The sequence below is a fragment of the Oncorhynchus kisutch genome, linkage group LG2 (assembly GCF_002021735.2).
Source record: "Oncorhynchus kisutch isolate 150728-3 linkage group LG2, Okis_V2, whole genome shotgun sequence".
Lineage (NCBI taxonomy): Eukaryota > Metazoa > Chordata > Actinopteri > Salmoniformes > Salmonidae > Oncorhynchus > Oncorhynchus kisutch.
This window is the reverse complement of record NC_034175.2, coordinates 43,399,161-43,420,806: the sequence shown is the minus strand read 5'-3', so window position 1 is coordinate 43,420,806 and position 21,646 is coordinate 43,399,161. Positions and strand designations below refer to the sequence as shown.

Here is a 21,646-nt window from a genome sequence, read left to right as displayed (position 1 = left end):
GGAATCTTGTTGTAATTAAACTGCCTTGTGACGCATCATACCACAAGCTCTCACCTCTCTGTACAAACACGGTCTGTGCCAGGGCAGCCTGATCACAGGCATCATGCTGCGTCTGCGCCTCCCTCCACACTGTTTTCCTGTGTTTGGCAGCACAGCTCTACACTAATGAAGGCAAAACACAAATGGCTTCCAACTTGGGTGGGGCTGCAGTGTCGCAGCCTGTTTGTGTGGGGTGGTGGGCTCCAACATTGTCTGGAATAAAGAAGCCTGAACCACTGCAGTGGAGTGTGCGAGTATACTAGCAACCTGACTGTGCAGGTGCCTGTCTGCTCCCCTCCCTTCTGTACAGTTTGACTGGTTTAATAAGTCACGGATGGAGGCCTGTGTGTGAGCATGATCGAGGGGGGAGAGGAGGAGGCAGAATAAATCCTCTCTGGCCTCCTCTGCTGCTGAATCTGCACAGATGTCACCCACACAGATGCTACCATACGTCATACACTCCCTAATGATGCACTGTTGACACACTCAATCAGACTAGCACCTGTCAGCAGATTCTCTGCCGAAGGCTCTGTCCTGGTCCTGGGGTCTTGCATAAATGTCATGAGGATTCCTCTGCCTGGTTGAAATAGGCTACTCCTTTTTGATTTAGTTTGGGTTTTCTCAGTTTAAGCATTTTAATGCTTTTCTTTTGTAGGGAAGAAAGAATCCTCATATGTTATCTTGGTGGTTGGTAATTAATTAAATTGGTTGATCATGATTATTCCTTGTTTGGCGATCTTATTTTCCCCCCTCCATAGCTCCTGAAGGCTGCGTTTACACAGGCAGTCTATTTTTAACTAATTGGTCTTTTGACCAATCAAATCGGTTCTGAAAAAGATCTGATGTGATTGGTCAAAAGATCAGAATTGGGCAGTGTGTGTATACTCTGTCATTGAGATTTGAATCAGACATTAGAAAAGGCTAGTTAATCTTTGTGCCACAGTTACCTGTTGTAGTCGCTTTTGTCTTTATTTCTCTCAGCCTGTGGCCCAAAACTGCCAATGGGCTACATTGGCCATAGATAAACATCCTCTCTCAACTGTTGAATTTCTTCCATTAGTCTTAAGCTTTCCAATACAATGAATCTCTGTCAAAACAGGCTAATTATAAACGATATTAGTCATGCATTTCATTACATTGAGCTCATTCTCTGTACCCCTCTTGTTTGCAGAGCTCCGATGTGAAAAGGGGGAGCTCTCCTGCATATTCGGTAGGTACTCCATTGTATTTCGAATACTAGGCTATGTTCCCCATTTGTCAGCTGCTGGGCCGGTAGGCAGCAGTGGTCGGTCAGTTCACCTACGTTCAGGAACTCCCTTAGCAGGCTGTAAGTTAGGCATTTTGCTGCTGCTACAGTATATTCACAACGCATTTGTTTTTCAAAACAGTCATTACATCCTCATCTTGACATTTCAAGGAATCAAAGTAACTCTACTTGTACAACCTACCAGATGATGGTGGTTATTGGTTAAACTAAGTTTTTCTTGGACAGACTCCTGAAAAGAAACACTCTGAATCATCCAGGGGAAGAAAAAGGAAACCTGATATCCAATCAGAGAGCAGCCAAGGTAACGTCCCTTAAGCTGTTTCTGTTATGCTCCGGGTACAAATAGTCACTACTGTATGATGGCCATAATTTATAAATGATTGTCAATGTTAAATGTATTTTTTTCTCTCACAGGGAAGTCTATCGTGCGAGGACCCAAAATTAGTGATTATTTTGATGTAAGTTACATGAGTTGGGAGCATGCTAAATGTTTTTTAAGTGAAAGTTCTACTCTTAATGTCCCTGTGTGCTGGAGCACCACATTTGGTGTTCATCTGAGAGGTGTTCTGTTTTGGAGAATATCAATGAAGTTCCATTTCACTCAGAGGCAGTAAACAGAACCAAACATAAAGGAGGCTTTCTGTGCCTCTGTTTTTGCCAAGTGGCAGGCAATGATGGCACTCACACTGGTGGCCTCTCTTTCTCCAGTTCCAAGGAGGGAATGGGTCCAGTCCTGTGAGAGGTCTCCCCCCAGTGATCCGCTCACCCCAGAACTCACATTCCCACACCGCGCAGGTTTCCAGTGTAAGTTACCCCCATATCCACTTCAATTAATTTACCGCTTGTTGCCATTCGAACCCGAAGACGGCAAGTATCCTTGTCCAGGCCAGAACAGCCCAGAGCCAGACCGGCCTATTTTAAACAGTCAATGTTTATAAGTAATATTGATGTTATAATTAGGTCGATATGCAATCAATTGTTGTCCCTTGTGTTTCAGATTAGGCAAAACAGCTCATCTCCTACAAGTCTGTCTTTTGGGGACCATGTGATGCATCCTAAGCAGCTAGCAGTCAAATGTGTGCAGGTGAGGATGACAACCATTAGTATGTGCGTTCAGCACTTTTTGAATAACTGACATTGTGTTGGCGCATTTTAAGAATTTGTTCTATTTGTTTTCTTTGCAGACTGACCTGACGGGGCTCAAGTTGGCTGCCCTTGAAAGTAACAAGAACCTGGACCTTGAGAAAAAAGAAGGCAGAATAGATGATTTGCTTAGGGTAAGAAAAGCTGTCTAATGAGCACAAAGAAAACCTCAGCATAAACACAATGAGAGACTTGTCTAGGAAAAACCTGTCTAGGACTGCCGAAACCCCGTTCATCATTTACATCATTTATGTCCAAATAGCTTCTTTTGTTAGGGCGTTTGGTAAACAAATCCAAACACGCGTTCAAGTCCAGTCGGACAAAAAGTTATATTACAGTTCGTAGAAACTTGTCAAACTAAGTATAGAATCAATCTTTAGGATGTTTTTATCATAAATGTTCAATACTGTTCCAACTGGACTTCCCACTTCCTGTTTGGATTTTTTTCTCAGGTTTTTGCCTGCCATATGAGTTCTGTTATACTCACAGACATCATTCAAACTGTTTTAGAAACTTTGGTGTTTTCTATCTAATAATAATATGCATATATTAGCATCTGGGACTGATTTAGGGGGCAGTTTACTCTGGGCATGCTTTTCATCCAAAAGTGAAAATGCTGCCCCCTATCCCAAAGAAGTTAAGAACTTTAAGTGTCAGTGATATATTACTCTGGCACAACTGAACACAGATAAATTAAAACACAGTTCAGTGTGCTGCCAGTGGACTCAAAAGTACATACAAAAATGCATGTTATCCATGCTAGACTGACTGTATTAATTCTGTTTAGAGGTCCTGGGTGTTAGAATTGTAATGATTAACCTAATGTGTTTCTCCATAGGCAAACTGTGATCTCAGGAGACAGATAGATGAGCAACAGAAATTACTTGAAAAGTACAAAGAACGCTTAAATAAATGCATCACCATGAGCAAGAAGTTGCTCATAGAAAAGGTACTTTCATTTCAAAGTGGAATGTCTAAAGCCCGGCATGTCTGGCTTTTGATGTTGTGCCAAGTCTTTTGCATTTCCGTATGAGTAATCTGGTATTGCGTATCAGTTCGTGATGCCTGACATTGTGTATGTGTTGCTTAGAGCACCCAGGAAAAGCAGGCATGCCGGGAGAAGAGTATGCAAGACAGACTACGGTTAGGCCATTTTACCACTGTACGACATGGAGCCTCCTTCACAGAGCAGTGGACAGATGGCTTTGCCTTCCAAAACCTAGTCAAGTGAGTACCTTAGATTCCAGGTCAACTTAACTTTCAACTATGATATGGTTGGCAAGCTACATGTATTTATCTTTCAACCAGGGATCAAAGACATCTGTAGAATTAGTACTGAAATGTACCATTTTCCTTTTTATTCTAAAGCCTTAGCCAGGGTTAAGCGCAAGCGGGAAATGGTATTGATTGCATATAACATCTTTATCTGCAGACAGCAAGAGTGGATAAACCAACAGAGGGAGGAAATCGAGAAGCAGAGAAAACTCCTAGCAAAGAGGAAACCCCCATCCTCCAGCAACTCCCAAGCACCAACCACAAACTCTGAGCCAAAGCAACGCAAAACCAAGGCAGTGAACGGCGCGGAGAACGATCCCTTTCTCAAGCCCAGCCTACCTCAGCTGTGAGTGCGCTTGTCCTCCTTACTTGTGGCTAAGCCTAAACACACCAGACGCTAGATATCTATGAGCATATATGCCTGATCCTGTTGCTCTCATTAGTCATTTATTTTGTTGGTTCATTCCGAAGGTTGACTCTAGCAGAGTACCATGAGCAGGAGGAGATCTACAAACTACGACTCGGCCATCTCAAAAAGGTCAGTGTGTAGATGCCCAACCTGGCAGGGCCAGGCAACACGAGCTGACCTTTCATTGTTTCATATGTCACAATTGTTCATCAAGACAATGAAATGGGGATAAGACATCCTGATATAGAACCACTATTAGTTTGACTGCCTAGAGATTCTGTGGCTTTTTTTTCTTCTCCAAACCGTATAGTATATTTAATTTAATAGCTTTCATAGGGATTAAGCATCAGACTGATTTCCCTAGACAGACTTTAAATGACTTGTCAGCCTTGGTGTAGAAGTGGGTTTTGAGGCTCTCCCCTCTCCTTGTAGTCAGTCCTCTGATGTTCCTCTTTATGTCTGTTTGTGTGAATCATTACAGGAAGAAGCTGAAATCCAGGCGGAGTTGGAGCGCCTGGAGAGAGTGCGGAACCTTCACATTCGGGAACTTAAGAGAATAAATAATGAGGACAGTTCACAGTGAGTCTGATCACTGGAATGAATCTCTGTGACGTCAGGGCATAGGCACAATAGCTCCTGCTGACAACCATAGATCGTTCAGTGAGGCAGTAATGGCCATTTCGTGGTGTTTTTCACAGTACGTTACAAATCATTCTGGATGTCAGTTTTCTATTCTGCAACTTGAGGTAAAAATTCTTTTTTTTTTTTTTCGACTGGCATTTCAGTAAGAAGGTCCAACTTAATGTCTTTATAGGGATTATTTGTTTTTGTGTTGGTGGAAGTCCTACCCTTTGACTTCGTTCATAATGAGTTGCTTACCCTTTTTCCTTTTTTTTCTCTCCCGCTAAAGATTCAAAGACCATCCGACTTTGAACGATAGGTATCTACTCCTGCATCTTCTGGGAAGAGGAGGCTTTAGTGAAGTTTACAAGGTGAGTCTATCGGAGTTCATGTGTCATCAGTTGCATCTGCAAGTCTTTGTTTGAATAGACCAGTCAGAACTTTTCTGTTTATTACAGGCGTTTGACTTGATTGAGCAACGGTATGCTGCTGTGAAAATTCACCAGCTCAACAAGAACTGGCGGGAGGAGAAAAAAGAGAACTATCACAAGTATGTTCAACATTAAATAATTGCCACTTTTGCCAGGTTCTGTTCATCAACACTGTGAAAAGTAACTTTTTAAAAAGCATTGCTCTGCTTTAGATAATTTTAGAAAAGCAGAGTCAGTTTTATGAATTACTGTCACAATGGCACAGTTTTATTTGTAATTCGCTGGCTTTAAACCTTTGGTTGTTCTAGTCTGCTTAGTGTCTGGGTTAGCCAATCAGTCATACCTCCACCTCTCTGCGCTCCTACTGTCTTGAGTCATTCCTTTGGTTGCCCATGGTAACACTGCTTACCTTGTTGCAGACACGCCTGTCGAGAGTACAGAATACACAAGCAGCTGGACCACCCCAGAATCGTCAAGCTGTATGACTACTTCTCACTGGACACAGACACGTAAGTGACCCTTTCTCATTATACTGACGATATGTTCTCGTGACATCCTCTCGTCACTGCCTTTTACACATTGTTCCTTTATGTTGCCCTCACAGGTTTTGCACAGTTTTGGAGTACTGTGAAGGAAATGACCTGGACTTCTACTTGAAGCAGCACAAGCTAATGTCAGAAAAGGAGGCCCGCTCCATCGTCATGCAGATTGTGAATGCTCTCCGATACCTGAACGAAATCAAGCCCCCCATCATCCACTATGACCTCAAGCCAGGTGAACAGACACACTTCACACACTGCAGGGATATTATGGTTACCTTTCCATCTGTAATGAGATCCCTGTGTTCTCTGAGGCTATGTGCTCACTTGTTCTTTTCCAATTTCAAGGTAACATCCTGCTTGTTGATGGCACAGCTTGTGGGGAAATCAAAATCACAGACTTCGGTTTGTCCAAAATCATGGATGACGACAGCTACGGTGCAGATGGCATGGACTTGACCTCACAAGGAGCAGGGACCTACTGGTAGAAAACTGCCACCATATATGGATAAATATGCAGTGTGTCTTCAAAGTATTCACACCCCATGACTTATTCCACATTGTGCTTTGGTACAGCCAGAAATCAAAATGGATTAAGTTTTTTTCTTTTTTTTCTCACCCATCTGCACATGATACCCCATAATGACGAAGGTAAAACAAAGGGATTTTGCAAATTTAAATACAGAAATATGTCATTTGCATATGTATTCACACCCCTTTGCTTTGACGGTCCAATTTGATTGGGAAAAGACAACCAATATGGAACTACCCAATCTCGGCCTAGAGCTGGCTGGCCAACCAAACTCAGAAACCGGACAAGGAGGACCTTTGTCGGGGAGGTGACCAAGAACCCAATGACCACTCTGACAGAACTACAGAGTTCCTTGGCTGAGATGGGAGAACTTGAGGGACGACAGTCTCTACAGCACTTCACCATTCTGGTCTTAATGGGATAGTGGCCAGAAGGAAGCTACTCCTGGGGGGAAAAAGCACATGACCGCATGCCTGGGGTTTGCAAAATAGTATGTGAAGGACATGTTTTCACTTTGTCATTATGGGGTATTGTGTGTAGATGGGTGAGAGATCTATTTTGAATTCAGGCTGTAACACAACTTTGGAATAAGTCAAGGTGTATGAATACTTTCTGAAGGCCCTATCAGGACCAACACATGATTTTGATGCTATGATGACATATGGACAGATTTTTGTTTTGTGTTCTCTCAAAGGTACTTGCCTCCTGAGTGTTTTGTTGTTGGCAAAGAACCTCCAAAGATCTCCAACAAGGTGGATGTGTGGTCTGTTGGCATCATCTTTTTCCAGTGTTTATATGGAAGAAAAGTAAGTGTTTAGAACTGTCTTTATCGACTTGTAAAATACGTTTTGTAAAGATAAGTTAACTTGTCGCCTTATTTTTATCTTTCAGCCATTTGGTCACAATCAGTCTCAGCAGGATATCCTGCAGGAGAATACAATTCTTAAAGCAACCGAAGTTCAGTTTCCTGTCAAGCCTGTTGCCAGTAATGAAGCTAAGGTCTGTGGGAGAAGTTGTTCTGAAAATTATCATCTGACTGCAATTGTCACTCCTATTTAATATTTTGGGATTGTTTTATGATTTATCAATTCCTGTATAAACATTGCTTTTGTTGAAACCTCTAGTGTTCATATAAGATTGATCGACATTACAGCCCCTTTTGAGATAGATGCATTTCTGTCCAGCCATAAGTCATGATCGCCATCATACTCAGCGTCTTGCTCCAATGTTTAATTTAATTTAGTGCTGTCCTTTGAATGATGTCTCCTATATTCCCCAAGGCCTTTATAAGGCGATGCTTGGCATACAGGAAGGAGGACCGGTTTGATGTTCACCAGCTGGGAAGGGATTCCTACCTGCTCCCTCACATGAGGAGGTCCAGCTCTTCAGGGAATCTGCAGCTGGGCGCTGGTGGCTCAGGACCTGCCTCCTCCAGCATCATCTCGTACTGAGGGCCGGCTGTGCACTGACTGACTGACTGGCTGGCTGCACCACGCCTGCAGAGCCCTCTCCCCCACAGGACCAGGTGTGTGGGAGAGGAGCTGCCTGCCAACCAGCGGTGTATGGAAGGCATTTGGACCCTGTAGACTGAATGGTGTGGAATTTGGCCTTCGCCTGGACTGTTCTGGGTTTCAAATGGGTGTTTACTAAGGACTTATTAATGAATGGATGTTTAAAAGAACATGAGTAAATGACCTTGTGAAGGTTGAATAGAGCACTGCTACAGACAGTACCTTGAATAAATGTGACTAGACACTTGCTGGTGGAAGCCTTACAGGGCCTAAGGTATACCTGGCAGCCCGCCATTTAGAAGAATGAACATGGTCCTGCCGGGGTGATTTACCTTCTAGGAGTGGACATTCGTGTTTTTTTTTTTTGTAGGTATGCAATGATTTCACCAATTCGGCTGTATGTTTTTTATTTTCAGAAAGTGTTTGGTTGTACAATTAGCCATGAGAATGTAATGTTTTAGCATATGTGGGATCTGTCATTTAGGCCCAGGCAGCATACTAATGTTGAATGCACAAAATAACCAAATGTCAATGTACAGAATCCTATGCAGGAAGATTTTAATGAATTTCTTCGAGTACATGTATATTTGCTGTACAGAAGACGATTTTCAGATTTCGAACTGCAGCTGTACCATTCTGTACAAATGTTTAAAGGCCCAGTGCAGTGATTTTCCCTTTTGTTTTGTATACACATTACCACACTGAGGTTGGAACAATACTGTGAAATTGTGATAATTATGATGATGCCCTTTAGTGTAAGAGCTGTTTGACAAGACCACCTGAAATGTTTGCCTGTGTGGTGGGATGGAGTTTTGGCCTGCCTGCTGACATCTCCAGGCGGTAAATTAGTTTATAGATCAATAAGAAAGAGTTCCAAACCTCACTGCTAATAATAGCTCGTTTTCAGTTTTCCCCTCCCCACTCAGACCACTATCAATTCTTTGCTTCAGAAATTGCTATGTTTTGTTTATGACCACGTTTTCTATTAAAAATCACAGTAAGGTGATTGTTACCCAGAAATGACTTGATATTGAGATAAAAATGGCTGCATTGGACCTTTAACAATTTCTTATTTTTTTCCGATTTGTTTTAAATTTTTGCTGCTTTTGATGTTGCTCTTAATTTTTAGGGCTGTATGTTCCACTCTGGGTACACAATGTACAGTTCTGTAAAAACAATAAATGATAAATAACAGGGAATCGCAGCATGCTATACAACGTATTTCTTTTGGAGACTATGATGGGAGGAGCTCTCCAGTGTTCTGTGACTTGTGTATGTTTTGATGGATGAAGTTGGGCCTTTTCAGTCAGTGTAGTCCTGACAAGTTATAAAGCATTCCAGTCCCATCTTAAATTACATACAGTGCATTCTGAAAGTATTCAGACCCCTTGACTTTTACATTACAGCCTTAATCTAAAATGGATTAATCTCCCCCCCCTCATTGATCTACACAACCCCATAATAACAAAGCAAAGAACAGGTTTTTAGAAATGTTTGCAAATGTATTAAAAATAAACTATCACATTTGCATAAGTATTCAGACCCTTTACTCAGTACTTTGAAGCACCTTTGGCAGCGATTACAGCCTCAAGTCTTTGTTATGATGCAACAAGCTTGGCACCTCTATTTCGAGTTTCTCACATTCATGTCTGCAGATACTCTTAAGTTCTGTCAGGTTTGATGGGGAGCGTCGCTGCACAGCTATTTTCAGGTCTCTCTAGAGATGTTTGATCGGATTCAAGTCCAGGTTCTGGCTGGGCTGCTCAAGGACATTCAGAAGCTACTCCTGCATTGTCTTGGCTGTGTGCTTAGGGTGGTTGTTGCAAACCTTGACCCCAGCCTGAGGTCCTGAGTGCTCTGGAGCATGTTTTCATCAAAGGATCTCTGTATTTTGCTCTGTTCATCTTTCCCTCTCCTCACTTCTCCCAGTCCCTGCTGCTGAAAACATCCCCACAGCATGATGCTGCCACCACCATACTTCACCGTAGGGATGGTGCCAAGTTTCTTCCAATGAATGCCAAAGAGAATATCTTTCATCCAACCAGAGAATCTTGTTTCTCATGGTCTGTGTCCTTTAGGTGCCTTTTGGAAAACTCCAAGCGGGCTGTCATGTACCTTTTTTACTGAGGAGCGGCTTCAGTCTGGCCATTACCATAAAGGGCTGATTGGTGGAGTACTGCAAAGATGGTTGTCCTTCTGGAAGGTTCTCCCACAAAGGAGCTCCGTCAGTGACCTTCAGCAATTGCTCAGTTTAGCTGGGCGGCCAGCTCTAGGAAGAGTTTGTGGTTCCAAACGTCTTCCATTTAGGAATGATGGAGGCCACAGTGTTCTTGGGGACCTTCAATGCGGCAGAAATGTTTTTGTGCAGATCTGTGCCTCGACACAATCCTGTCTGAGTTCTACGGACAATTCCTTTGACCTCATGGCTTGGTTTTTGCTCTGACTTGCACTGTCAACTGTGGGACTTTACCTAGACCGACATGATTCTTTCCAAATCATGTCCAATCAGTTGAATTTACCACAAGTGGATTCAATTCAAGTTGTAGAAACCTCAGATAATCAATGGAAAAAGGATGCACCTGAGCTCAATTGAGTCTCATCGCAAAGGGTCTGAATACTTATGTAAATAAGGTATTTCTGTTATTTGCACACAAAATCCAAAAACCAGTTTTCGCGTTGCCATTACGGGGTATTGTGTGTAGAAAAGTCAAAGGGTCTGAATAATTTCCAAATGCACTCTCTTGTCTGGCTACCTTTTCTCAATTGTGGCAAAGGAAAAAAGCTATACTCCCAAACCTGTGCTTGTAAAGATTAACTTGTGAGGATTCTGCTGGAATTGTAGATGTAGCCCAGAGTGAACACCTCAATGTACATTTGGCTCCCTGACAATATTGGGGATCATTGAGAAGGGAAGATAGGTGTTCCTTGTCATTGGGGTCAGACAGGACCGATGAGACAGTGCCAGAAGAGCCTGCTGACCAGACAGTGACCCAGTCTGATTATTTGCATGTATGATTGAGTTTCTTTCACTGCCCAGTGGAGTAGGCATGCTTTAGATCTAATGCTAGCAGTAACTGGGAGCCAGTGACGGGATGGAACTGAAGGGCAAAGTTAACATGAGCAGCAGCATCCTTGATCAGCTGTTGCACCAATATTCTTTTCCACTGACCATCTAAACTTATAGCAGAAACTGTTGAAAGGCTCAATACAACTAACATGCAGCAGGCCAACAGAGTGAATCATACCAAATTACAACACTGAATGGAAATAATTGTTTGAAGCTACTTGGTTTGTAGCCAAGATTCACCAACTTGGTAATAGTGAGTACAAAATGAATCAATCCCATTGCAAAGGAATCTGCTTAAGGTACATTGTGGGACAATCTCAACTGCATCCTTCTCAAAACCCACTGGAGAAGGTCAGCGGGGCAGGACCTCTGGTGTACTCATGATGGGTTGAGAGAAGATGGGATGAGTATGCAATAGAGATTCTCCCATAGTCACGTTTCATTGTGGTCCTACACTGACACCCTGTGGTTTTCAGCAGTAAAGTACCTTCATTTTTACACCAACCAAAGCATTACAAATGGAAGTATGAGAAGTCAATGCTGCAGACAAGAAAAATAAATCAATTTATTCAAGAAAGGGATTTCTCAATTACACTTTCATTCATGTTTTAGTAATTTTTTGTACAACAAAAATAAAAATACATCTGCATTACAACAGGCTAAAGCGGATCTCACAATAATTCTCACATTTCTGACCGCCCATCGTTCTTCCGAAGACCCTTGCTGTTGTTTCAGCCACCAAGGCTGCATCCCGATTCTCCACCCTTTTCCCAGAGTGTACACTCCCCATCGTGGATTTAACAATTGTAGAAACTTCTCAAGCCAATGATTATAACAAGAAATGTTCAAATATACACACACTTCTGGAAAAGGGTGGATAATTGGGGATGCCGCCATAGATTTAGAAGTACAACAGAGCTTTTCCAGATTATTTCCTTGTTGAGTTTTAAATGCAGTAGATCTTGTCGGTAAATGGTTCTCTGCTAGGAGTCAAGTCACTGGTGTTTCTCTAGGTTTAGAGGAAGCCACTGGTGTAGGGAGGAGTGTTTCTGTCACTGACCACTGGGGCTCTGGAGGAGGATGTTGCGTCCAGGATGAGGGTGTCTGCTCATTGGGAATTGCCGCTTGCAGAGCTAGGTGGGAGAGTGAACTCTGATGGAGCTACTCCTGGGACCAGAGGCAGCTGGGAGTTGAGCATGGATAGGTTTAAGGGAGGAAGAGGGGCCAATGGAGGGAAACCTGAGGAGACAGGTGGAAAGTTACAGCAATATTACTAACAGTAGTATACAAATATCCATAAACCTACATCTTAAAAACCATCAAAGAATCTTGAAAACATTGACAGTACCTGCTGGTGGCATCCCTCCAATACCTGGTAATGACACAGTGCCCAAGTCTGGTAAAGTGACATTTAAATTTGCCAGTTTGTGAAGGGGAGGTAGGCCTCCGGGTAACGACGTTAGACCTGTGCAGGACATATGAACAATGAAAAACACCAAGCCACAAGCATAATACATGCATCATATTGTTCCCAAACTAGAACAGTGTCCAACAATGACCTGGTAATGTGGTAGCAGGGATGACTGGAGGTATAGTGCTTAGCAGGTGGCTGACTTGGCTAGGCAACATTGGCACAGTAGGTACTCCTTGGACAAAGATAGAATCCATTATTAATAACTAATCTCTTACTTGGTGATATCAAGTCTGTAAGCAATATGCATCTCAATGAAAAGTAGTGATACCTAGCATACCTGTTTGAAGAGCGCTCGGGACAGTGAGAGGAGCTGAGCTGACTGACAGGTCAAAGAGATTTTGTTCCAACCCAGTTGGAGCAGAAGGCACTGCAGATTGAGAACTGACAGCAGAGAGCTGAACCTGAGGAACAAATGAAAACTGGGATCAACACCCAGTGCTGTAAAATATTCTTATTGCACACAAATTCCTTCACATGACTGGCAGATATTGGAAGTGAAAAGAAGTAGGTCATTTACAAAAATGTCTTACCTCTGTGAAGCCATCCTTAAGTGGGGAAACTGGTTCACTTGGAATATGTCCAGGAACACTGATGTTCTTACCCTCTTCAAATGTATGTGTGGGTATCCTGTGCAGGTAGCCATAACCAATCCCACAGCCTAGGCTGAAGAAGGGCACGTATGTGTTCTATGGGGCAACCTATAGGAATTTCTGCTAAATGAATTAACAAAACGTCAATGCCATACCTGCCCTCTCCACCCCATTCAAAGTTTGGAATGATAACCACATCGCGACAGGTGTCCGTGTCAGTGTTATACACATACAACTTAAGCCCTTTCCCTTCATGCGTCTCAATGAGGGAGAAGAGGTCCTCAGACTGTGGGGAAAAGTTCAGACAAAAACCATAGTCAAACACTACATCAACAGCTTAGTGTAGGGAAAACATCATTGAAATGACACTAAAGAAAGGCATCCCACACACCTCGTTCATGACATTGTCTGCACCTATGACATAGTCAGTATGTGGTCTCAAACCAGCCATGGCTGCAGGAGAGTTTGGCTCCACTTCCTAGGGACAAGAAATAGAATACAGACCAAAATTATAAACACAGTGTGCCGTGAAAAAAGTATTTTCCCTCTTTCTAATTCTCTACTTTTGCATATTTTTGATACTGCATGTTATCAGATCTCCAACCAAAACCTAATATTAGATAAAGGGAACCGGAGTACACAAATAACACAACAATGACATAATTACTTAATTTATTTCATAAACAAAGTACAACACCCAATGCCTCTGTGAAAAAGTAATTGCACCCTTACACTCAAAAACTGGTTGTGCCACCTTAAACTGCAATGACTACAACCAAATGCTTCCTGTAGTTGTTGATCAGTCTCTCACATTGCTGTGGAGGAATTTTGGCCCACTCTTTCATGCAGAACTGCTTTAACTTAGTGACATTCGTGGGTTTTCAAGCATGAACGGATCATTTCAAGTTCTGCCACATCTCAATTGGGATTAGGTCTGGATTTTGACTAGGCTATTCCAAAACTTCAAATTTGTTGTCCAAAAAGGTATACTTTTGAATCATCTGTTCATAGAACATTCTTCCAAGAGTCTTGAACCATCCTGGTACTTCCTTGTGCTTTTTTGCAAACTTTAGTCAACCTTTTGGACGACATGGGTCCAATTATGCCTGCCAAAAACAAAAACACTGCATTCCACAATAAGAACCTTATACCAACAGTCAAGCATGGTGGTGGTAGTGTGATGGTTTGGGGATGCTTTGCTGCCTCAGGACCTGGACGACTTGCCTTAATAGAAGGAACTATGTATTCTGCTCTGTATCAGAGAATTCTACAGGAGAATGTCAGGCAATCTGTCTGTGAGCTGAAGCGCAGCTGGGTCATCAGCAAGACAATGATCCAAAACACACACTCAAGTCTACATGAAAATGAATAAAAAGCAACAAATTTGAAATGGCCTAGTTAAAGTCCAGACCTAATCCCAATTGAGATGTTGTGGCAGAATTTAAAAGTGAACATTTCATGCTTGAAAACCCTCAAATGTCACCGAGTTAAAGCAGTTCTGCATACAAGAGGGGGTCAAAATTCCTCCACAGCAATGTGAGAGACTGATCAACAACTACAGGAAGCATTTGGTTGTAGTCATTGCAGCTAAAGGTGGCGCAACCAGTTACTGAGTGTAATGGGGCAATTACTTTTTCACACATGGGAATTGGGTGTCGCATAACTTTGTTAATTAAAATCCATAAAATAAGTATATTTTTTGTTATTTGTAAACTCAGGTTCCCTTGATCTAATATTAGGTTTTGATTGAAGATCTGATAACATTCAGTATAAAAATGTTTGCAAAAATAGAGAAATGATTAAGGCAAATACATTTTCACAGCACTGTATATCAGGTCACTGCAAGTCTTCACATCAACACATTTCCAGTTTTACATATGTGCAGCTCTAAACGCCAAGGCGATTCACTCACCAGAACATGCCACACATTCTCATTGACTCCTTCGAAGCTGCAGAATCGGATGCTGACACCCAGAAGCCCCTGACCTCCCCACATGTTGTTGGGTGTGACTGTTGCCTCCCTCAGCTCAATCGTCTTGCTGCTGTATACCAGCATCTTGATGGGTTTCTCCACATTCACCTTCAGCAAGTCTTTAAATGTGTCATCATCTTTGTTCTGACAAAAATGTACAGATGTTAAAGTGTATCATCACCTGTAAACAAAGTTAGTTCACCTATAGGTTGTCTTGTAACCCTGACTTTGAAAATAGTTGAGCTGCAATGGGATCTGACAGCTTCAGGATGTAGATCATTTGAGAAATGACAGTTTACCAATCTTGTGTAGATAATTTGAGAAATGAGTTTACCAATCTTGTGTCACTGATGGAAATAATAAAGTCAAAGAATGGTTCCAATCCTGCACGATGCCCAGGGGAATTCTCTTGCACCTGCAAATTGAGACAGGATTTTTGTGCATGACATATATAACATGATATTCATATTGCCCTTAAAAAATTAAAATCACCACACTTTTACAGCTAACACACAGGTGCAATGCCCTTTGCAAGTGTGTTCTGAATTGAAACGACATCCCACCCCCGTCATACACATTGACAGACCGGTTGCTCGAGTCAAGCGACGACCTGGCACTAGTTAACAAACTAATTAACTAGCTATCCAAATCAGCTTGCACAATTTCACTCGTCAGACATTGCTCTGTTTAATTGGTTAGACTACACAATTACTCACATGGAGCACATAAAATACACACTGACATTCTACAGCAACAACATTATCGTTATTCACACTCATGACAAGCATTTATGTGTTACGTTCCCATCATCAACTAGCGCCGTTACAGCTCGTGGTTTAGCATGCTACTAAAGATCCATACCCTGAGGACGTGATAACCTTCGGATCCTCCTCCAGGTATTTCGATGCTCTGTGCACCCCCCATGTCTCATCAAACCCTGGATATTATTCTGGTGAATAAATCAGTGTAGCTGGTTAGACACAGTAGCTAACACTTTCCCCCGGTTCCGGGATGATGCTAAAATCAAGATTTTTGACTACATAGAAACACTTCCGGTATATTGTAAGAGAGAGTTTATGGCATCATCTAAAATACAAAAAAATACTAAAACCTTGTATCTTTCCTCTACCATTTGTGTTCAGTGTGTTTTTATATATATTTTTTTCTCTACTTGACTTCCCAAACCCCGGCCTGGTCTTGGTCTGTTTGGCAACCGTTCCCGGAAGTCTCGCGATATTGTGCCTCGGTGTTTAGAATCTGTGCTATGCAATATAATATGCTCTTATTTTAAGGTTACTTAAGGTCACTTTAAAGAAAAAACGGTTAATGTTAAGGGTAATAGAAGGTTAAATTACCCTGAATTGGCTATTTGATATGTTTTGGAATGAGAGTGGAGCTGATGAAAGCAGTGTATGCTATGGTGTCTAGCTCATGATTGGGGAATCATCACAAACAGGAGCCTTATTAATCTGTCTCACGTATTCCATCGTGTTCCAGACTTTACGTATTATGAGAAAGGAATTTCATGTTGAACAATTGGATGATAGACAACATAAATGTAATGTGTTTTCCTCAACAAACTGTATCAGTGCCTTTGTCCATTGGGGCAGCAACCAGACATTGTAAATGAAAACAACAACATCGTTGTTGATGCCATAGGTGCTGGATGGTGCTGTCTAATACAATCACTGGAAGGAGTATGGCATATTGCTATCATTTTAGAACAGGAGTGCAGGAGGCTGAGGTAAACTGTAAGGAGTGTGGCTTAAACAAACAGATTAACCATATCAGTCCTGAGACGCCAGCAAAAAACAGCTTTTTGTTTATCTGACTTTCATTTATCATCAAGCCCTCATATTTAGCCTCACAATGAATTGTTTTACCATTTTATTTTCAGGAAAGCCAGGGCTATAAGTAGAACACAAAATAATTTGGCATTCATGAGTTTTACTGACAAATGTCAATTAAATAAATAAGGTCCACCAAAGCAAAAACCTGATAAAAATTCACTCACCAGAACATGCCACACATTCTCATTGGCTCCATCGAAGCTGCAGAATCGGATAAAAATGTATTTATAAGAAGGCTGTAAGTACAGTAATTATTTGCTCAGTGGGAAATGAATATCCGACTAGTGACAACTGTGTGGAGTTTGTGACAGAAATTATGTGAGTTCATTACAGTATTATACAATGGGTGGGTCTAATCCTGAATGCTGATTGGTTAAAACCGCATTCCAGCCATTAAAATGCCAATTTTCTCTTTTCCATCTGACTGCACAATCCACTACCTCATACGCCCAGCCAGGCAATTTATAAACTTCTCCACTATAAAAAGCATCTAGACATAATCCCACATTTCTTTTAGACTAACATTTAGTTTTCAACAACGGAGATTTTAAATTAACCGTGCTGTCTGTCTCTCAGACATTTGCAACATTGTTTCAAATTCAAATTAGATCTCCAGCTGTCCCAGAGTAATGATGAAGGTGTCAGGAGTCGGAACGAGACGGACAGGCCGTGTTTCTCAGCCAGTCTAAATCATGAATCAGCTGGCATAATTTTTATGAATATATCCAAAAAAAACATGTCAATTGAAAAAAGTTAAAAAGAAACAAAGTGCAGCTAGTTTGCAGTCTGTCCAGCTTCAGTTTAATGTGATTGTGTTAGCTGTATTGTTGGCTAGCTCCTCTGAACAGCAGTATCCTGAGGAGAGAGCACATTTTCTATGCCAGGCGAAATCGCACCTCATTATCCAATCAAATCAAATTTTATTGGTCACATACACATGGTTTGCAGATTTTAATGCGAGTGTAGTGAAATGCTTGTGCTTCTAGTTCCGACCATGCAGTAATATCTAACAAGTAATCTAACAATTTCACAACAACTACCTTATACACAAAAGTGTAAAGGAATAAATGCATACAAGTGTAAAGAATATGTACATATACATTTATGGATGAGTGATGGCCAAACGGCATAGGCAAGATGCAGTAGATGGTATAGAGTACAGAATATACATATGAGATGAGTAATGTAGGGTATGTAAACATTATATAAAGTGGCATTGTTTACATTGATACATTTATTACATCCAAATGTTAGTTATAAAAGTGGCTAGAGATTGAGTCTGTATGTTGGCAGAAGCCACTCAATATTAGTGATGGCTGTTTAATATTAACAGTCTGATGGCCTTGAGATATAAAATGTTTTTCAGTCTCTCGGTCCTAGCTTTGATGCACCTGTACTGACCTCGCCTTCTGGATGATAGCAGGGTGAACAGGCAGTGGCTTGGGTGGTTGTTGCCCTTGATGATATTTTTGGCCTTCCTGTGACATCAGATGGTGTAGGTGTCCTGGAGGGCAGGTAGTTTGCCCCTGGTGATGCATGTGCAGACCTAACTACCCTATGGAGAACCTTACGGTTGTGGGCGGTTTTTTGTGACAAGCCACATTTCTTCAGCCTCGAGTGGAAGAGGCTCTGCTGCACCTTCTTCACCACGCTGTCTGTGTGGGTGGACCATTTCAGTTTGTCCATGATGTGTACACCGAGGAACTTAAAACCTTCCACCTTCTCCACTACTGTCCCGTCGATGTGGATAGGGGGGTGCTCCCTCTGCTGTTTCCTGAAGTCCACAATCATCTCCTTTGTTTTGTTGATGTTGAGTGTGAGGTTATTTTCCTGACACCACACTCCGAGGGCCCTCACCTCCTCCCTGTAGGCTGTCTCGTCGTTGTTGGTAATCAAGCCTACCACTGTAATGTCGTCTGCAAACTTGATGATTGAGTTTGGAGGCGTGCATGGCCACGCAGTCATGGGTGAACAGGGAGTACAGGAGAGGGCTGAGAACACACCCTTGTGGGGCCCCAGTGTTGAGGATCAGCGGGGTGGAGATGTTGTTTCCTACCCTCACCACCTGGGGGCGGCCCGTCAGAAAGTCCAGGACCCAGTTGCACAGGGCGGGGTTGAGACCCAGGGTCTCGAGCTTAATGATGAGTTTGGAGGGTACTATGGTTTAAATGCTGAGCTGTAATCGATGAACAGCATTCTTACATAGGTATTCCTCTTGTCCAGATGGGTTAGGGCAGCGTGCAGTGTGGTTTCAATTGCGTCATCTGTGGACCTATTGGGGCGGTAAGCAAATTGGAGTGGGTCTAGGGTGTCAGGTAGGGTGGAGGTGATATGATCCTTGACTAGTCTCTCAAAGCACTTCATAATGATGGAAGTGAGCGCTACGGGGTGATAGTCGTTTATCTCAGACTGCTACAAGACAGGATTTTGTCAAGGCACAGATCTGGGGAAGGGTACCCAAAAAATGTCTGCAGCATTGAAGGTCCCCAAGAACACAGTGTTCTCCATTATTCTTAGACTACTGCGCCACTTGGGAGCCCAAGGCACTGCATCTCAGTGCTAGAGGCGTCACCCTTGTTCAAATCCAGGCTGTATCACATCCTGGCTGTGATTGGGAGTCCCATAGGGCGGAGCACAATTGGCCCAGCGTCATCTGGGTTTACCCGGTGTAGGCCGTCATTGTAAATAAGAATTTGTTCTTAACTGACTCGCTAGTTAAATAAGGATTAAATTAATAAAATAATAAAATATGTATTCTTAAATGGATGAAGTTTGGAACCACCAAGACTCCTAGAGCGGGCCGCCCGGCCAAACTGAGCAATCGGGGGAGAAAGGCCTTGGTCAGGGAGGTGACCAAGAACCCGATGGTCACTTTGACAGAGCTCCAGAGTTCCTCTGTGGAGATGGGAGAACCTTCCAGAAGGACAACTATCTCTGCTGCACTCCACCAAACAGGCCTTTATGGTAGAGTGGCCAGACGGAAGCCACTCCTCAGTAAAAGGCACATGACAGCCCGCTTGGAGTTAGCCAAAAGGCACCTAAAGACTCTTAGACAATGAGAAACAATATTCTCTGGTCTGATGAAACAAAGATTGAACTCTTTGGCCCAAATGCCAAGTGTCACGTCTGGAGGAAACTTGGCAACATTTTTCAGCGGCAGGGACTGTGAGACTAGTCAGGATTGAGACAAAGATGAACGGAGCAAAGTACAGAGAGATCCTTTTTTTAAATTTGATTGTTTTTACACCTTTTTCTCCCCAATTTCGTGATATCGAATTGTTAGTTACAGTCTTGCGGACTGAGAGGTGAAGGTCGAGAGCCATTCGTCCTCTGAAACACAACCCTGCCAAGCCGCACTGCTTCTTGACACACTGCTCGCTTAACACGGAAGCCAGCCACACCAATGTGTCGGAGGAAACACCATACAGCTGGCGACCGGAGTCAGCGTCCATGCACCCGGCCGCCACAAGGTGTCACTAGAGCGTGATGGGACAAGGACATCCCAGCCAGCCAAACCCTCCCCTAAACCAGATGACGCTGGGCCAGTTGTGCGCCACCTCATGAGTCTCCCGGTCGCGGCCGGCTGTGACACAGCCCGGGATCGAACACGGATCTGTAGTGATGCCTCTAGCACTGATCAGTGTCTTAGACTGCTGCCCAACTCGGGAGGTCAACAGAGAGATCCTTGATGAAAACCTGCTCCAGAGTGCTCAGGACCTCAGACTGGAGCAAAGGCTCACCTTCTACAGGAAAACAACCCTAAGCACACAGCCAAGACAATGCAGGAGTGGCTTTGGGACAAGTTTCTGAATGTCCTTGAGTGGCCCAGCCAGAGCCCGGACTTGAACCCGATTGAACATCTCTGGAGAGACCTGAAAATAGCTGTGCAGCAATGCTCCCCATCCAACCTGACAGAGCTTGAGAGGATCTGCAGAGAAGAATATGATAAACTCACCAAATACAGGTGTGCCAAGCTTAAGGTGCTTCGACAAAGTGCCAAGCCGAAGGTGCTTCGACAAAGTACTGAGTAAAGGGGCTGAATACTTATGTAAATGTCATATTTCTGTTTTTTATTTTTAATAAATTAGCAAACATTTCTAAAAAGCTGTTTTTGCATTGTCATTATGGGGTATTATGTGTAGATTGATGAGGGGGAAAAAACTAAATAATACATTTTAGAATAAGGCTGTAACGTAACAAAATGTGGAATAAGTCAAGGGTTCTGAAAACTTTCCGAATGCACTGTAAATGTCACTATAAATCAGCTTAAACAAATGCAGCTACTTTTTTGTTATTCTCGCTACACTGTTTGACGTGACTGTAAGTTAGCCGTAATTTGCTAGCTAGCAAGCAAGAGATAAGAACATTGCCAGCCAGTATGGCAATGGAACATTTAGAACGAACGACTGGGTTGCATCTCTGGTAACCGTACCGATAGAACTGTCACGCCCTGGTCTTAGTATTTTGTGTTTTCTTTATTATTTTGGTCAGGCCAGGGTGTGACATGGGTGATTATGTGTTTGTCTTGTCTAGGGGTTTTGTAGATTAATGGGGTTGTGTTTAGTATAGTATTCTAGGTAAGTCTATGGTTGCCTAGAGTGGTTCTCAATCAGAGGCAGGTGTTTATCGTTGTCTCTGATTGGGAACCATATTTAGGCAGCCATATTCTTTGAGTAGGGTGATTGTTCCTGTCTCTGTGTTTGTTGCACCAGATAGGGCTGTTTCGGTTTTTCACGTTTATTGTTTTTGTATACTGTTCGTATTTTCATCTTTCATTAAAGATGTTTATGAATAACCACGCTGCATTTTGGTCCTCCTCTCTTTCACCGGAAGAAAACCGTAACAAGAACGAATGACCAGCCACCTTGGGTATTAACCTTACATTTGTGTCAGGAGAATATCTTGTGTAAGGATGAAATAGTATGA

General features: G+C 42.6%; 2 protein-coding genes across 6 annotated transcripts in view; one reads left to right on the top strand and one right to left on the bottom strand.

The window, feature by feature from the left end:
• The window catches only part of tlk1a (tousled-like kinase 1a), a 28,158-nt gene extending 18,863 nt beyond the window's left edge, over positions 1–9,295 (top strand). For both annotated transcript variants that reach the window (XM_020455349.2, XM_020455341.2), the window contains exons 5-23: positions 1,211–1,249; positions 1,532–1,607; positions 1,721–1,764; positions 2,015–2,110; positions 2,304–2,390; positions 2,491–2,583; positions 3,288–3,398; positions 3,540–3,676; positions 3,882–4,070; positions 4,196–4,262; positions 4,615–4,712; positions 5,044–5,125; positions 5,213–5,304; positions 5,605–5,694; positions 5,790–5,959; positions 6,073–6,208; positions 6,951–7,062; positions 7,148–7,255; positions 7,537–9,295. In XM_020455349.2, the coding sequence (XP_020310938.1) occupies positions 1,211–1,249; positions 1,532–1,607; positions 1,721–1,764; positions 2,015–2,110; positions 2,304–2,390; positions 2,491–2,583; positions 3,288–3,398; positions 3,540–3,676; positions 3,882–4,070; positions 4,196–4,262; positions 4,615–4,712; positions 5,044–5,125; positions 5,213–5,304; positions 5,605–5,694; positions 5,790–5,959; positions 6,073–6,208; positions 6,951–7,062; positions 7,148–7,255; positions 7,537–7,707 (1,998 nt within the window). In that variant the 3' untranslated portion in view covers positions 7,708–9,295. The remainder of the gene's footprint in view (positions 1–1,210; positions 1,250–1,531; positions 1,608–1,720; positions 1,765–2,014; positions 2,111–2,303; positions 2,391–2,490; positions 2,584–3,287; positions 3,399–3,539; positions 3,677–3,881; positions 4,071–4,195; positions 4,263–4,614; positions 4,713–5,043; positions 5,126–5,212; positions 5,305–5,604; positions 5,695–5,789; positions 5,960–6,072; positions 6,209–6,950; positions 7,063–7,147; positions 7,256–7,536) is intronic.
• Positions 9,296–11,375: 2,080 nt separating this feature from the next.
• Positions 11,376–16,110, bottom strand: LOC109866611 (Golgi reassembly-stacking protein 2-like). Of its 4 annotated transcripts, XM_020455377.2 has the most exons (11): positions 15,982–16,110; positions 15,732–15,819; positions 15,205–15,285; positions 14,811–15,014; positions 13,290–13,376; positions 13,054–13,184; positions 12,839–12,971; positions 12,586–12,709; positions 12,394–12,480; positions 12,183–12,299; positions 11,376–12,073 (listed from the first exon to the last, which is right to left on the bottom strand). In XM_020455377.2, the coding sequence occupies exons 2-11, from the start codon at positions 15,792–15,794 to the stop codon at positions 11,943–11,945; spliced, it is 1,158 nt and encodes a 385-aa protein (XP_020310966.1). In that variant the 5' UTR covers positions 15,795–15,819; positions 15,982–16,110; the 3' UTR covers positions 11,376–11,942. The 4 variants fall into 4 exon arrangements, with proteins under 4 accessions (XP_020310966.1, XP_020310974.2, XP_031650910.1 ...); XM_020455385.2 differs by lacking the exon at positions 15,982–16,110 and having other exon boundaries at positions 15,732–15,915; XM_031795050.1 differs by lacking the exons at positions 15,732–15,819; positions 15,982–16,110 and adding an exon at positions 15,587–15,664.
• Between the last annotated feature and the right edge of the window lie 5,536 nt (positions 16,111–21,646).

Coding starts and splice junctions, on each gene's coding strand:
- LOC109866611 (XM_020455368.2), bottom strand. CDS start 15,448: ATGTGTATGACGGGGGTGGGATGTCGTTTCAATTCAGAACACACTTGC. Junction 15,286..15,367: donor CCTGTGTGTTAGCTGTAAAA/GTGTGGTGATTT, acceptor CTCAATTTGCAG/GTGCAAGAGAATTCCCCTGG. Junction 15,015..15,204: donor CCATCAGTGACACAAGATTG/GTAAACTCATTT, acceptor CATTTTTGTCAG/AACAAAGATGATGACACATT.